The following is a 17,343-nucleotide window of genomic DNA, read 5'->3' as shown; positions in this document are numbered from 1 at the left end:
ATGAAGTCATGTGTGAATCTAGTTTTAGTTAAAGTAATAAACATTTGTTACATGCTTGGAAAAACTTTCTGACTAGACATGAGCTCATCTAAATGTTCGCTTTTCACATATGCTGATGGAAAAGAATATGGATGGAGGGAGAATTATTTTTATTTCCTTCATACATACGAGTGTAAAGTGATTTTCCAAAAATCATGATACTGTCCCATTTTCTCTTGCTTCCAAAGCCATGATTATCTTCAAGTCTGAGTTAACACAGCTGTCTTTCATTACCGTCGAGGCACGGCAGTGTTCACCCCTCCCCCCAGTGCCCTCTGAATGTTAAGAGTGTGTTTTTGGTTCAAAGGGAGTATCTGCCTGGCCTACCACCTCCTCCCCCACCCCCACACCCCTTTGCTCAAGTCCTCCATCCATATAATTGGAAAATGCCATAAAATCAAAATGAGAGGCTGCTTTCAACATGGAGACAGGAGAATTATGCCAGTGTGTCTAAATTACTTTTTTCTTTTCTGGAGATAGACCGTGGTTGCTGACCGTTTCTATAATAATAACCTTTCATTATTCTATTAAACTTTCTACTACTTACATCACTGAGGTTTTTCATTTTTGTTCTGTTGTTATAATTGAAGATGAATGTATCCTAGCTGCATTTGAGACAAGGCAGGGTCCAATCAAGGAAATCTCCCAAAACAGTAGTGGAAAAGTTTGTCTCACAGGGCTCTATCGAACTTGGTACTCCAGGCAAGGGGCTGGCTGACCATAGTTAAGTCATCTTGGCCAAAGTTTTGCCATTCCTGAGTCTTCATCTGTGAAGGGAAGGCAGGATTAGATGAGTGATTCTTGAACTGTTGCCCTTTAGGATGGATTTCCTTGGGAATTTAATGTCAGAACCTGGACCCCACCCCAGAAATTCTGGTTAAACCCATCTGGGAGGGGGCTGTTTCCTGTTCCTTTTTAAAAGCTCCATCGATGATCCTAATGTGAGGGAGTCAGGGGTGAGAAGAAGACCCTGAGCGCCTCTGTAACCCCTGTAGAGCTTATTAAGCACCGGTTGCTGGGCCCCACAGTGGAGCTTCCTGTTCAGTAAGTCAGGGTGGAGCTGGGTACTTTGCATTTCTAACCAGTTTCCAGCTGACGCTCAGGTACCTGTGGCTCCGGAGATCTGTCTTTGAGAACCACCCTATTAGATGACTCCAGTGATTCCTTCCAGGTCCTGCCTTCTGTGATTAGACTGCAGGCTGACCGCAGTGGCTCTTTTGAGGGACAGTGTGGCTGCTCCAGACACACGGCGGATTCTGTATTCTGCCTCCTTGCTTGTCCTGTGAGCAGCGCAACTTGGGAGGTGGAGAAACTGCTCCTTTACTTTCTCAGATGCTGTTTGCAAGACCCTCGTACCCTTCCTCAGGGACTGTCCTTTGAAACACACGAGTGGCTTTGAATCCTTCACACGATGGTCTGTACTGCAGGCCAGTGTTTCCTGTGTTGAAACCCAGCAGGCTTCATGTGGCCGGTCCCTGGGGACCTGTGGGGGCCTGGAGCCTGGTGATTTCTGAAGAATGAAAACCAGATCACTATAAATATTCCTGACAGTTAGGGGATTCATTTGCTTTATCTTTATTAGATTGCCCAGAAGGCAATAATTGGTCTTTGGCAAACAACGACGTGAAGACTGGTTGTAAAATTCCTCTGGCAACAGTTAAGATGCTTCATTTGAATAGAGCCGAACAATCTTCAGAGGTCAGTCTGGAGTCAGAGGCTTGTACGTAGTTTTCACTGTACAGCCGGGATGGACGATGGACCGGGACAGTATTTGAAGTTTCTCTCTCTCTTTCTCTTTTTTCTTTCCCTGTTTCCTGCCAGGATGACAAGGATTTGGTGCATGAATTTGTAGTGGCTGAAGGTCTGACGTGTTTGATCAAGGTGGGAGCTGAGGCAGATCAGAACTATCAGAACTACATTCTGAGGGGTAAGTTACGCTGGGTAGGTGGCACCCAGCCCCTCCAGGAACTTCAATACTGAGAGCTTTTTAAAAAGACTTGGATTACCAGGTAAGGTGATGAAGACATCCTGTAGCAGAAGATGACTCCTTCATCAGGTTTTATCAGTTCTCGTAACTTAGAGACTGAGTTCATTTTACTGACTTTACGTGAAGTCTCTTCCTAGTCATTGAGAAAAGAGAGCATTCTGCACACTAGGTTCTTTATATTCTCTTTTACTTAGTGAGGAAAGGGACATACCATGTGTCTTGAAAAAGGCCTGCTTTGCAGCACAAAGCCCCCTAAAACCAACAAGGCCAATTATTACCTGGGAAAAATACTGTCTACAACTTGGGTTATGCCCGGGAGTACCTGTAAGAAGCATGCATTCCTCATCAGGTCTGGAGTGGGCCCAGAATCTGCATTTTAAAGAAGGATGCTGAAAACTACCTCTGTAATCTCGTTTTTTTACAAAGTGGTGCATGTGTGGTATTTGAAGCACTGATTACTCTTCCAGTTCATAAAGTAAATGCTCTTTTCAGAGTTAAAGTATCTTTGTGTACCTTCATGTAAATAATTTTCTTTGCTTCCATAAAGTCTGTGAATAGGCAGGGTGGGCATTATTAGGTTGGATCATGTGACATAACTATTATCAACAGTATTAACTTAGCAGAGAAAAAATTTAATGTAGTTCAGTATTGTCTCCATTTTGCAATTGAAAAAGCTAACTCAAAGAGTTTGAGCACTTGCCTAAAAAATTCACTTCTTCTAGTGTGAAGTTGACCACAGGCCATATCCAGGCACTGGGGTGCATCATGGCTGATTGGGGTCCTGTTCCCCCTTCTGTACCTATGCCTGTAACTCCACAACTCTGTGCTCATATAAGCAAGAAAAAGACCTTCTTTTCTTTTCCCTGGATGAAGGCAAAATGCACAAAATGTGGCTTAATAGCAAATGTCCTTGGTTAGAGTTGAATGAAATGCGCACAGGGAAGCAGTCTCCTGCAGTTTCCTGTGTGTTTTAACCCCGAGAAGGTTTCTTATGTGCTGACTTGTGACCCAGCACCTGGAACTCTCTGGATCCTTTCCCGTTTCCTCTGTTTCTGGAGAGCCACTGCAACCAGGGCAGAAGCAAAAGGGAAAACTGAGCACTCATTAAAAAAAATTTTTAACAATGTATTGTCATAAAAAAATTTTAAGGATGTATTGTCATGTCAGTGTTAATCATTTCTGTTCATTTTGATAAGTGCCAGGTGTGTGTGCGAGAGAGGCTTCCTCAGCCTCGGATTCTCTGCTCCATGTGTTTGTCAGGCTGGCGAGGCACCTCCTTCTGTCCACCTTCTATCTTTTCCTGGATGTGTGGAAGAGTCTCACTACAAGCTGTTGGTACAAATGCTTTATGGATGAATTTTATGATTTCTGGTCTCAATGTCATTAAATCATTTATATGGAAGCTTTTATGGTATGTGTAGACAAATTAACCATAGACTTTGTCCTGCAAATGCAGCAGTCCTTCTGTGTCTGAAAAGACGTGTAAAGGCCTTGATGCTCATCCTCATATTTCCATCTCCACTGGCCCAGCACCTGGAAGAGGGCATGGCACAGAAATAAGGAGCATTTCCTCTGGGTTATTTTCCAGGTTACTTATACCGTGGATGCTCATAAGTTGAACCACATGGAAAGAAGTATACCTAAAATTGCCTAATTCTGAATACTGGGTCCAAATTGACAGTGTTTTTGTTGTTGTTGTTGTTATGTTTAAAGTATACATCATTTTCACTTAAAAAGAAAGTCTTCCCCAGGGGATGATGGCATGAATACACAGACCTCCACATACCTCTATAGAACTAATAACCATCTACATGTCTATGCTTCTGACCCTTAACTAGGAGTGTATATATGCATTTTTATAGAGCCATCATCAGGATAAGCATCTTTGTTCACCTGCCTCCAAGGCTGGAGGGAGTGCGGTGGCGCTGCCTGCTGTCATCAGCCCCCTCTTATCAAGAAGGTAAAATTCTTGTCAGGAGCTCCTCCACAGACCTCCCATGGATTAGAACTGGGTTGCATGACCACCTATAGCTGCAAGAGAGGCTGGCACAGCGGGTGCTTGGCTTCCTGGACTCTAAGGGGAGTCAGGCAGCAAGAGAGAAGGGATTGGCTTTGTGTCTGCAGGTTGCTCGTGTCTGCTACATAGAGGGAGTGAGGAAGGAAAAACTCAGCCCAGCTGAGAAAGCCTTCTGATAAGCAGTCCAATGGTGGCCTGGTTGGAGATAGAGAGGCATCTGTCTGTCAATGAGGGCATCATGATATAGGGGCAGTGTAAGCTCAGTGACTGCACAAGGTCCCGAATGATGAATTGTGTCCATGGTTCTTGCAGGTAATCAAAGATGGTGTTGACCTGGAATACTTCAGCTGGGCTCTCCACCCAGTGTACACTTATCATTAAGCTTCTGGTGGCTTGTTAATCTATAGTATCCTCATCTGCACTAGAAAGACACCAAAAGCCATCATCCAATGCTTGAGAATCAGAACTCCCAGGCACAGCCAGGGGAGAGCCCTGCCAACTGCCTGCTACTTCTCTGTCCCTGCAGGAAATGCCACTGAGGTAGGACCCTCACATAACAGCACTGCCTAATCTGTGAGAAGACCCCATGTCTCCATTGCCACCACCGAGGTCTTGCCTTCTGATTTTGATTTTCCAGCAGTGTCTGTTTATTGGAGGCCAGACAGCCACCATCTGTTACCTGGGAAACGAGGGAGTGCCCCCTCCCATTCAGGTTACTACAAGATGTCCTGCTTTCCATGCAGCCGAGGGGCCTTTGCACACCTGCCCCACTTCCACTGAGTCTCAGAGAACTTGGGGTAAGCAGGGCGCTGGGTGCACATGTTAGCATGTCTGGACGTATCTGACTGAAGCCCGTGCCAAGAAAGTGTGCTTCTGAGGAATGTAAAGGACAGATTTCTTAGGCTGTGACTTTTGTGCTTTGATACAAGGAAGCTATCATTTTCCCCAGCCCACGTGTTGAGTCACCCCTTCCTGACCTTGAAGATGTGGGCTTTTCTAGGTTATGATCGACTGCCAGCAGCCACCAGACATTTGCAATCAAGGACAGCCTTTGAATTGCCTCTTTGTCCAACCTCATTTTAGCCAAATTACTTTGGGTGAAGGATGATGAAGCCAGATGCACATCAAGAGAGAGAAACTGGGAAGAGGTTTCCAGTTTGGTCATTCACCGTCCCCTGGGGAGAACAAATGCTGCCCTGGGCCCCTCGGGAGAAGCATGGCAGAGGGCGAGGGCCGGCACCTCTACTGTGGTGTCCACAGAAGGCGGGGTGAGCAGGATTAGGGCTTGCATTGTGTCGGTGGGCCCTGGGGTTCAGGGGCCATGAGGACAGAAGTGTCAGGGCGTGGAGTGTCAGTGGCAGGCAGTTGGGGGTGTGGACTTGAGCTGCTGGAGAAGGGGACTGACTGACCTCTAACCAGAGCCTCCAAACTGAGCCCAGACGTCATTTGGAAACGCTCACAAGCCATAAGGTAGACCAGTTGTCCCGGTGCTGTGGGGGAACGTGCCCTTCACAAAATTTCCTCAGGAGCCCTGGTCTGTGTGACTGTGTATAAGGCCCCCAGATCCAAAGGAAACAGGAGTGTTTGGAGAACCCAGTCCTTTTCACACCTGCTTTTAGGACTCTCTTAATTCATCTTTATTTTTGCACTCAATCCTCTGTCAGCTTTTTTTTTTTTTTAAGGCCCAAGTATCTGTTGCCCTGTGTTAAGGGTGTATCTGCTAAGAGGTAAAGACAGGTTTTAAGTTACGGTGTAGCCTTGTACTCTCCATAAATGTGAGCCAGCTGCTGGGAAGAGGTCTTAAGGGCACAACATGCAGAAATAATATTTATCTGACTTACTATTCTTGAATGGTTATACCTAGTGATCTACAGGGTGTGTGTGTGTATGTGTGTGTGAGAGAGAGAGAGAGAGAGAGAGAGAGAGAGAGAGATTGCCCGTATTTAATATATATCTACTAAAGAATTTTTAATCTCACAATTATTCTTATTGAAGTAAGACCTTGAGAGCTACATTCCTGGGAACTTAAACTTTCTATGCACATGCTGAGCATTCACAATAGGCCATGTCAGGCCCTGGGATGTACTGATAAAACCAAGCCAGGTCCTGGAGAAGCTCCCTGGAGGTGCTGCCTGTGACCCGCTTTACATGTTATATTGCAAGTAGCAGCAGCAGCAGCAGCAGCAGCAGCAGTCTTACACATCTAGAAATTGCATAGAGGTGATCTGCTTTGGTGAGGAAAGAGAAAGAGATATGTAGGATCAGTAAGACCAGCTGCCTTTTCTGGCTGTCCCTCAAAAGAAGCTGCCTCTTACAGGCTAGTTTTAAGTGGAGAAATTTGATCATTTTGCCTAAAGCAAAATACCCATTAATTCTAAAATATTCTAGTTCTAAATTCTAATGACTAAAATACCTAGTCTTTATCAGAGCTGGTTAAGATCTTAGAACTCTTTTAGCTCAGGCTTTGCATTTTAGGAGGAAACTGCAGATAGACTGTGTTTGCTCCTAAATTTAAAAAAAAAGAAATTGAAGTATAATTGCTTTACAGTGTTGTGTTAGTTTCTGCTGTACAACACAGTGAATCAGCTACATTTGTTTAAATGTTTTAATGGTTGTTGACATTTAAAAATTGAGAGATTTGACATTAAAAAAAAAAATCCAGATTTCTGTTATCTTTGGAGAAACTGAACCAGAGAATTTCAGTGCCTTGCCAGATATCACTTAACTAAAGTGGAGAAATGCCTTGTGTATTAGGGGGTCTCTTAATGAGGATCAGGACTTGTGGTCAGATAGCTCTGGTCAGGATCTATATAACCAGGAACCAGGCAGGAGTACAAAAGGACCAAATGGTAACCAAATGATAAAACCAACATTCTCCATCCCAGGAAAACTTAAACGTTTATCTTTTGACATTTCAAAGCCAAGGAGGAGAGTGGAGGTTGGGTTCAAACTAGATGAGGGAGGGAAGCGAGGGGCCCAAACTGGCACCAGGGGGAGAGATGAGAACGGAAGGCGGGAGCTGCTTACTTCCTGAGCCAAAGTCCATTCCTTGGCTGCTGTGTTTTCTGTCCTCCACCCAGAGGATGCTCCTCCGCCCCCTACCCTAGTCCTGAGGTGCACCCAACTGTCCGGGAGGAAATGTCCTCTTTCTTACCTCTTGCTGAGTCAGGACGTCAGGGATTAATCATGGCAGCCCCATGGCTAGTTGTGTGGATGACCCAATAGCACGTGTCGTGGTGGTGTTTGTCACAGCCCCTGCAGAGAGGGGAGTTGAAACCAGGGTCACGGACAGAATCCTCCTTCATTTGATGTTTCTCCTCTTATTCACTTAGTGTGATGGGGGCTGTTCCCAGTAGGAAGTCATGTTGGCCATCACAAGTTAGCAGCCCAAGGGGCCAAATTGACCCTGCAGAGATGAGAGTGTCAGAGCATCAAGGTCAGTGGAATAAAGGTGGCCTGAGATGGCACAGCTGACAAGAAAACCTGGTAAACACTGATATGTAGATTTTTTTTAAAAAACGGAAATAAGGTTTTTAATTTTTTTTTTTTATCATGTAGTTTGTGAAGACACAATTGTCTGAAAAGCAAACAGCATAAAAAGGAAAAATGTAAAAAATCACCCATCGTCCCATAAAACAAAGACCGTTTTCTACCCACCCATGTACATGCTTGTCTTGTACGTGCCTTTTACGAAAACAAAGTGTCCTGTCCAGATGTTGTCAGCCACGACCCTAGGAAGGGAACAGTGGACCTTGGTGGCTGGCTTTGTGACATCTCCTAGTGTGCTCAGTCACTCAGTCGTGTCTCTTTGCGACCCCATGGACTGTAGCCCACCAGGCTCCTCTGTCCGTGGAATTCTCCAGGCAAGAATACTGGAGTGGGTTGCCATTTCCTACTCCAGACATCTCCTAGTCCTTGGCACTATTCTTTAACTTCTTTAAACTGCTTCTCCCTCACCTAAAGAGATAATACCTTCTTTACAGGAATGGTGTGAAGCTTAAAGAGCTCAATGTTGTTATTTAGTCACGAAGTTGTATTTGACTCTTGCATCCCCATGGACTGTAGTCTGCCAGGCTCCTCTGTGCATAGGATTTCCCAGGCAAGAATGCTGTAGTGAGTCACCATTTCTTACTCCAAGGGGTGTTCCCTACCCAGGGATTGAACTCGTGTCTCCTGTACTGGCAGGTGGATTCTTTACCACTGAGCCACCAGGGAATCCTAAAGAGCTCATAGAAAGATCTAAATAAAGGCGTGAATTCTAGGTATGACAGTTATTATCAGTAGTAATGTTGTTAATGCAGTAGTCATCTGTTATGGGCTGAACTATGTACCTCTCAAATTCATGTTGAAGTCATACCCCTCAATACCTCAGAATGTGACTGTATGTGAAGACAGGTGGTTAAGTTAAAATGAGATCATTTAACTGGGCCCTGATCCAATATGACTGCTGTCCTTAGAAGAAAAAGAGATTAATCACAGACCTGTTGAGGGGAAATGATGTGAAGACAGAGGGAAAAGAGAGTCAAGGAGAGAGATCTCAAGAGAAACCAACTCTGCAGACATTCTGAGCTTGGATGCTCATCTCCAAACTGTGAGAAGTAAATATCTGTTGCTCAAAGCCCAGAGCCTGTGGTATTTGTCACAGCAGCTCAAGTGACTGATACACTGTCTTTGCAAAAGAGACTCTGGGAGTTACTGGGTAGTACCTAGGGTGAAAGTCCTGGGCATAGAGTTGTTGGGTTCAGAGGATGTACATTTCCATCTTGTTTTTGGTTGAATAATTGCCTCCGGAGTGGATGTGTGAATTTACGCTCCCATCCGTGGTCTCCACTTCTCCTTTACCCCAGGCTGGGAGTGAGCATTCTTTGTAGTCTTTGTCATTCCTGGTGATTGTGTGCGTGCACACTAAGTCCCTTCAGTCATGTCCAACTCTTTGCGACCCTATGAACTGTAGCCTACCAGGCTCCTCTGTCCATGGGATTCTTTAGGGAAGAATATTGGAGCGGGTTACCATGCCCTCCTCTAGGGGAATCTTCCCAACCCTGGGATCAAAACTGCGTCTTTTGTGTTGGCAGGTGGGTTCTTTACCACTAGCGCCACCTGGGAAGCCCGTCATTGTGTGGAAGTGTCATTCCTGATGATTGGGGCGCCCTTACTACTATGGACCAATTTTATATTCATTTTAATAAAGTAGTTTGTAGTTTTTGATTGTCATTGTGTGAAATTTGTCCATAAATTTAGGAAGAATTGATATCCTTATTTAAAAATTCAGAACTATTGCCTAGATGCTCTTTCATGGCCCGGGACAAATCCTTTGCAAGAATATTTTCTCCGTCTAACTCTTGTATGCCATGTCCGTTTCCTTCTCATTTGTTACCGAGCTTTATGCATATCTCCCCAGGTGTTTTTGTATTTGTTTTTTCTTGTTTATTCATTTTTGAATTGGGTCTGGTATTGACCACATGAAAGGACGAGAGGATTCTCTTGGGTCTTTTTCCTGTTTATTTTGTAAACTTGGCTTGGGAGTGTCATCTAAGAAAGATCTGTCTTGCCCTCCTTGGAGGTGTTTTGCTTCAGTTGGGGAACACTGTGTCTTGGGGCCTGGATTCCTCAGTTGTGGCAACTGCTTGGCTAAGACTGGCTCATGAATGAGGTACCTCTTCCCGAGGGAGTGTTAGCTTCCTCTTCTTGCGTCTTTGCACGTTGGAAACTCTCCCTTTGAGGATTTAGATGAGCATCATGCTGGCTGGAGACTTGGTCTGTCAGTTCTGGGTGCTCACAGCTGTGATACGTGGGCTGGGCATGGCTGGAGAAGCCGGGCCACTCATACCTGCAGGATGTGGCCTCCACATTTTGTTTGTTTATTCTCATTTGCTTTCCTGCTGTAGTTTTTGAAACCTCTGCTTTTGGTGTCTTGGTGCCTTGGTGTATCTCACCTTGGCCTGACGTTTCTGTTCACATGCTTGGCATGCTGTTGGGAACATGGCCTCCGGGTTGAACCAGTCACAGACCTGCCCTGGGCTTTGGTTAGGCCAGGAAAGCCATGGCCTGCCCTCCTTGGGGGAGGGAGGCTGAGTCGCTCTTGCTGCTGCTATTGGTTTGTGGTGACAGAAGGGTTGCCCTTGCATGCTCTGAGTGTCCCTTCTGTGGTGTCTCTTGCCACCCCTTCCATCCCCACCCTGCATCAGGCCTTCTCATCCCTCTTAAAAAAAAAAACTGGGTCAGAGAATATCAAGAGCTGCACTTATGTCTTTCCTCTTCTAGCCTGTCCAGGCACAGGGCCCAAAAGTGGATTCATGCTGAGGCCCTTTGGGTCATTCCCGTGGCCCATGTGATCATGCAATATTGTGGACGTGTACAGCTTTTCTCCATGACTTTCTCCTAGGAGAAGGAGCTGGTTGCTGGAATCACCACTCCCCACAGGCCTGCCGCAGTCTCTGGTGTATTTAGATGGAGTTCTCAGGGGCTGTAGTGTGTGGTGCGCTACCCCGAGTCTCGGGGCTCATGGAACCTCTTCTCTACTTGGGTTTCTCATTGGTTATTTGGGTCGATTGAAAGGAAGGGTGCTTGGAGGCTTCTCATTGTGCTGCCCTTTTCCTGGAAGTGTGAACTCATCAGAATCATCATCGCTTGTGCTCTGTGTCCAGCCAGACCCTTAGTCTGCAGTGCTGCATGCAGGAACATGGTGGGTCGAGTGGGTGAGGGAGCGAGGGAAGGCCAGAGCCAGGTCCTGACCTTTGAGGGGACACAGTGCCCTGTGTTTTTCCTCTGGGTTCTCAGGTGAGAGAGGCAGGTCCTGGGGTGGATCGCAGGTAAGACAGGCAACTTGCATGACCTGAGCCTTTCACCACCTTGGGCAGCAAGCAGGATGTTTACCTTCAATATCCAGTTCTAAGTGGGCACTTCTAACTTTAAACACCATCTTGGTTTTCCCCTTCACCCTCTTACAAGGTATTTTTTTCCTTATAGTTAGACAGTGCTTGTCTCTTGGTTAACTTTACCTTAGAATGGATAAAGCTTTTCTTTCAAGTTTTAGTTTTTCTGAAGTAAAAACCAGTGATTAATTCTGTTGAATGTAGCAAGAATTAAGTAGTAATAGAAACACTCCATAAGATAGTCTTTATAAAGTAATGCACGACTAGGTCTACCTGGCCAACATTATCCCAAACCTGGAGCATCGTTAGGTCAAATCATGTGAAACTGCTGATCTGTGACCATTTTTACCAGAGACATGGCATAGCTGATTGGTTTAACGTAATATTATCATAATTCATTCCTAGACTGATAAGATGTTATTTACAATTCACCTTGGCTTACTTGGTGGCTTACCTGGGCTTACCTGGTGGCTCAGACAGTAAAGAGTATGCCTGCAATGCAGGAGACCCAGGTTCGATCCCTGAGTTGGGAAGATCCCCTGGAGAAGGAAATGGCAACTCACTCCAGCATTCTTGCTTGGAGAATCCCATGGACAGAGGAGCCTGGCGGGCTACAGTCCATGGGGTTGCAAAGAGTCGGATACGACATGACTGAGAGACTTCACTCGTTTTGCATTTTATATAGAATACAAACCCTCTGGAAATTCAGGCCAGTTTATAGACCAAAAAGAAAGAAAGAAAGAAAGAAAAACCATTCTCCCCCTAAAAAAGAAACTCTTGCTATTTTGTGCAGTCATGCCTCAGAGTACTTCAACCCCTCACAGTCTCAGCCAAAGAGATTTCTCCAGAATTTCCATCTCCATTAGCAGCCCCCATCTTCTTATTTTATCTGAGATGAGAAGGAAGAAAGTAAAACAGAGTTATTTGGCCTTTCCTATGTGTGGAATTTTCCGCAACTAAATCTCGTTGCTCTGTGTTCATCAGGAATTTTTCCACTTTATTTACACCAAAGATGTGTCTCCTCGCTCTGTCCTTCTCTCCTTTCAGTGGAGTTTTCCAGAGGAACCGCTGACAGAATGTACTTTGAATCACAATTGTTATTTCCTTGGCTATAACCTTATCTTTTACATAGTCCTTATAGGGCTTCTACTTACAAATCCAGGCTTATGATAAAACAGAATGTCTTAAGCAAATTTTAAACCTAGCCTCAAACATGGATTAAAGTTATTTTCCTGGCTGGATTTACTGGGGAAATATCAGTTTCTGTGTTCATAGATTCTTGCCTTTTAGAGTTTTGAGGGCTCTTGGTAGATTGAGCCAGTACCCTACAGGACACCACTCTGTCCTTGCACTGACTTCCCTTGCCATTCAGATTCCCAAGGTCCCCAGCCCGGTCCCTCTGCAGAGCCTCAGACCTGCTAAGCCAGCAGTGCCCTGGGTGTCCCACACGTGCCACGTCCAAACCCCAGCCCAACAGCTTCACCCCCCAGGCCAGCACTCCCATGGCTCTGTTCAGAGTATGGATGAAGAGCACAGTTACCCATCATATTCTGGCACTACCTGGGGGCCTCCCAGACCCCTCACTGTCAACCCCTTTCTGTCATCATCAACGACCAAATTTGGGCTTCCCTTGTGGCTTAAATGGTAAAGAATCTGCCTGCAATGCAGGAGACTCGGGTTCGATCCCTGAGTCAGGAAGATTCCTTGATGAAAGAAAAGGCAACCCAATCCAGTGTTCTTGCCTGGAGAATCTCATGGACAGAGGAGCCTGGCAGGCTACAGTCCATGGGGTCACAAAGAGTCGGAACACGACTGAGCAACTTAACACACAATCTTCACCCCCTTTCAAGTCTTTGCATCTCTTTTCATTCCCGGTATTAGTTTCTGAGATCAGACCATCATTTTTTCCTTCTGGATCTGCTCTCCCAACCCCATAACTAGCCTCTCTGTTTTCAACCCTGTCTCCTATAGTCCATTTTGCCCCCTGTTGCCTGATTGACCTTCTGCAGTGCCCAGCTCGTCTCCCTGGTTCTCCTCAGATGAAGGCCTGGCCCTCCCCTGTAGGTACCACCCACCTTGGTCCTGCCTTGGTGTCCCTGTTCAGCCCTCTCCCTGGCTTTAGCATCACCCCTCCTCACCTGGTTCACATCTTATCCTTTGCTACCTGCTCATTCTCAGGATGAGGCTCAGATACAGGCTCTCTTCTGCAGGAGACCTTCCCTTGCCTCTCTCATATGTTAGTGCTCTCTGCTTACCCTGGTCTTCACACTTACCTCACTGATAATAAAATTTGTTGAGCATAGACTCTGGGCCAGAGACCCCGGGCTAATCCCCTGCACCGTACTTGCTGCCTTTGTGTCAGTTTCCATCCTTGATGCCAGGCTCATTTTAGGAGCTCAGTGAAAGTCAGATGGTAGAATATCTGCAGGGAAGAGAACTCATGACTCCTGAGGAAGCTGCTGGTTTGTACTAAGAACTTGGCAGAGTCTGGACTTGCTGACCTGAAGCCTTAGCTCACCATATCTTCTTGTTTGGAAATACTATAGCACTCAGTGATTGTTTTGGGTACTTAGAAAAAAGCTTAATTATTGATTTTTTCTTTTTGAAAAGCTTACTAGTTCAGTTCATCAATATATTGTATGTCTTACTCTTTTTTTAAAACTACTTTCTTTATTGAAGTATAGTTAATTTACAATGTGTTGATTTCAGGTATACAACAAAGTGATTCAGTTATATATGTATATGTGTGTGTGTGTTCTTTTTCAGATTCAGTGTATATCTTGATTTTAAATTTGTCATGATTTCTGCAGATAAATGGTATGCTTTATAACTGGTTTTGGATCTCAGGGAGTTATTTACTTGCCACCAAAACAAATATGCTCCGAGTTCCTTTGTGTCTGGAACTCATCGACTTTGTGGTCCCAGCTCCAGCCTGCTCTTTGGTGTCGTGAAGATCTTCAACAGATATTTGATGGAAAGAAAATGAATAAATGAATGAGTGAAAGGGAATTCCCCAGAGTCATGGCACAGAGCTCTGTCTTGGTCTTATGCAGTATTTTCTGAGTGATTGTGGCTGATCATGGATGATCAGAAGACTGTAAAATGTGGGGACAGCCGTCACATGCTAACTGATGAAGTGCGATCTGGAGGGTTTTCATTTGGGTGGTTTCTGGTACCCTTGCCATATCAACCGCATTATCCCTTGCTTCCTTTCCTCTGCATCTTCTTTCTCCAGCTCCTTAAAGCTGGGCTCCGCCAAAACCACTCCTGTGCTAGGCTGGTCTGACTCATTTCTGGAGTCAGTGCCCATAGGCAGAGCAATGCTCTGTGGCCCCCGCCTCACACACTTGTCTCTGCCCCCAATGCCTCCTTTGCTACAGGGTTCCCCGAAACACCACAAGGGCACCTGATTGTCCCAGAATTAGAGCCTCACTCCTTCCTCTCCCAGGTAGCCCTGTCCTTGATGGAGCTTGAGCCTGCAAGGGTTTGAGGAGGGAATAAGTTTACATAGTTTGATAAGTAAGGGGTTGCTTGTGGAGAAAGGGACAGAATTGTTTGTTGCTTTTAGAGGCAGATTAGGAGCAGTGAGTAGGAGTTACAGGAAAGTGGCTTTTGACTGAAGACGAGCTCCTAAAAGAGAGTTGGAAAGTGAGTTGATTTCTCTTGCCAATGTAAACTGATCATTGGTGACTTTCTGGAGCATTCTGTTGAGGATTCGGAAGCCACATCCAGCATCAGCAGGAAAGCGAGCCATGATGGATTAGTGATGTCTGTCAATAGCCCAAGCGGTGGGAGTGAGAGCCAGAGGACCAAACATGTCATTTGCTTCTCCTGGGGAAATAGTAGGCATTTTCAGAATGTTTACTGAGCTGATGTCAGACAGGTGTGTGGGGCAACTGGCCTTCCAACCACAGAACAGACTACTTTGCCATGGGAATGTTCCAACGGAGTCTGGGGTTGAGGACCTACTAGGGCCACTAGGATTGGGGTAAGGTGCTACTGGGTGACCTTGTAAATTCCTCCCAGCTCTGAGGTTCTGTGATTCTTAGGGTGCTACTAGGTGACCTTGTAGATTCCTCCCAGCTCTGAGGTTCCGTGATTCTAAGTAAAACAGAAAAAGCAGAAGGGATGAATGCAGAGCCATTTGATTCTGCCTCTTTTATGTGTTCTGTATTAGTCGTCATAGGATTCCCAGGCTACCACTGAGCCTGTATTGTCCTTTTTCAGAAAGTTTCAAAGAAGCCCATCTGGTTACATGGCATGGAGTCCAGCCAGGTCATGGAAAAGATAAACTGCACTTAGCCATTTCGGGGTCAGTGTTCATAATGATCTGCAAGAGTCTGAAGGGTTATTAGTGAGTTTATATGCAATTCATCTGTTCACGGTGAGGTCAAGAGCACAGGGGCCAGTGGGCGCTTGTTCTTTCTCCAGAGCCTTAGTACTGGGGGCACAGAGGGCTCACAGCAACACTGTGGGTTTGGACTCATTGCTCAAACAAGGCAGGATGGAGAAGAGGGTTGGGAGCTATGAAAAGAGGCCCACAGACACGGCTGCTTTCTGGGCTTTCTTCTTGCCTTCCCTGCTGTCTCTCCACACCAGCATCCCCCTGATCCAAATAGTTTCTCTCCCTCTCTGCCCCTTGCTGCCTCACACCGTTCTTTCCAGATCCTCTTCCTATCTTTCCCACCTCCTCTAGGTCTTAATTGGAGGGCTGTGAAAAGGCTGATCTCCCCCGATTCTAGATTTCACTGTTCTTTGTCAGTTTATGACTCTAGTTGGTCTGTGGTTGCAGGCCTCAGTAAGTGAAGATGGGCTGGTCCATTCATTCATCAGTGAGTGTGGCCTGGCGGCCTTACCTGAGCCAGTCACTTCGGGGTCTGAATATGGACAAACAGAGAACAATACAAATAAGCACTGTAATTTGTCCTGTATTAAGTTATGCGGTTAAGTTCAAGAATAAGCTGCGAAGGAAGAGTAATCTTAACTTTAGTAGGGAAAGCAATAGACATACTGTGGTCAGGGAGGAATCTGATATGGCCCAAACAATTCCATTCCCCTGGCTGACATCCTGTATCATCCTTTCTCCTTGAATGTGGACAAGATCTGCGATTATGATGAATGTGTAAGTATCACAGAACCACGATTAGGTTGCATTATGTGGTAAAGGAGAAAGGGTTTTACAGATGCAGTTGCGGTCCCAAATCAGTTGAGTTCAAATTGGTTAAAAGGGAGGGGAGGGACACACTCTTCTGCTGACCTTGAGAAAGCGAGTTGCCTTGAGTTCTCCAGCCGCGATGAAGCTGGTGCTGCCAACAACCACAGAAGCTTGGCAGGGGCTCCCCAGCCTCAGAGGGGACCACAACCCCAGCTGTCACCTTGATTGCAGCTTTGAGACACCCTGAGCAGAGGACCCAATTAAGCTCCTCCTGGACTCCTGCCCCGTGGAAATGGTGAGATAATAAATATGTGTTGTTTTAGGCTAAGTTTGTGGTAGTTTGTTATATAGCAATAGAAGGTGAATACAATTAGCTATAAACAGTCTCCATACAAAGCCATCTGGATGAGCTGAAATTGGTATAAAATACTGAGTGACCTCACAGGAGGCAGAGATCTTGGGGGATGGTCAGTGGAGGGCTTCATGAAGACAGTGACTTTGTCTTTTCTCCTTGGGCCCTACAGTCAACCATGTGGCTGCCACCCATTCCGGCCGAGTTCCCTGGGGGGTCCTTGCTGCTGCTGGCGTCATCCTCTCTTGCCGTCTCCTGGGTCCCCTCACCCAGGCGGCGGTTGCTCCTCTGGACCTCTCGGATGTCAGTGGAGCCCATGCAATGACAGCTTTGTGCTGCACACAAATGAGCAAATAAAGGAGAAAGTGATCCAGAAGAAAGTTCAGTATTTCCAGTATGCTGGTGTCAGAAGAGGACGCGGTGATCTGAAAAAGACTGGGCTGAGTTTTTAGGAAGAAAAGGGAAGTTGATAAGCAGTGCCATGGGTCTTCTTGCCCATGAACTTGAGATGGGTGCAAGGCTCCGGGAACAAGGACTCTGGGGCAGGTCTGCAGAGATGGTTTTTGCTCGTCTTCCTCTGCCTCCTCCTGTTGACTCCTTCACATGTTCATGCATCCGGCACGTGCCCTGTGCAGGGAGCCGCAGTGGGAGGGGGAGAGCTCCAGCCGAGATCCCACACCGCAAGGGATTTGGCAGTGGCCTGAGGATAGGAACCATCAAGTGAGGATGGATATCCACAAAAACACTGTATTAAGTTGGGTTTTGGATGAGAATCCCGAAATCCTGTTTTTTCCTCTCAGTTTTGCTTGTATCAACATTATGTTTCCAAAACTGGTTGATGCATTTTAAGTACTTCAATCCTATAGCATCCATTTCAAAGATATAAGAAACTGTTTCTCAGTTATTCTTTGCTCAGTT

General features: G+C 45.9%; 1 protein-coding gene across 13 annotated transcripts in view; it reads left to right on the top strand.

Moving 5' to 3' along the window:
- The window catches only part of FHOD3 (formin homology 2 domain containing 3), a 523,276-nt gene that overhangs the window by 236,922 nt on the left and 269,011 nt on the right, over positions 1 to 17,343 (top strand). For all 13 annotated transcript variants that reach the window (XM_086372649.1, XM_086372648.1, XM_086372647.1 and 10 more), the window contains exon 5: positions 1,861 to 1,966. In XM_086372649.1, coding sequence (XP_086228775.1) covers positions 1,861 to 1,966 — 106 coding nt within the window. The remainder of the gene's footprint in view (positions 1 to 1,860; positions 1,967 to 17,343) is intronic.

Source organism: Bos grunniens, chromosome 24 (assembly GCF_055505025.1).
Source record: "Bos grunniens cultivar Pamir isolate PY7600 chromosome 24, Bosgru_T2T1.0, whole genome shotgun sequence".
Classification (NCBI taxonomy): domain Eukaryota; kingdom Metazoa; phylum Chordata; class Mammalia; order Artiodactyla; family Bovidae; genus Bos; species Bos grunniens.
This window is presented reverse-complemented; position numbering and strand designations above follow the sequence as displayed.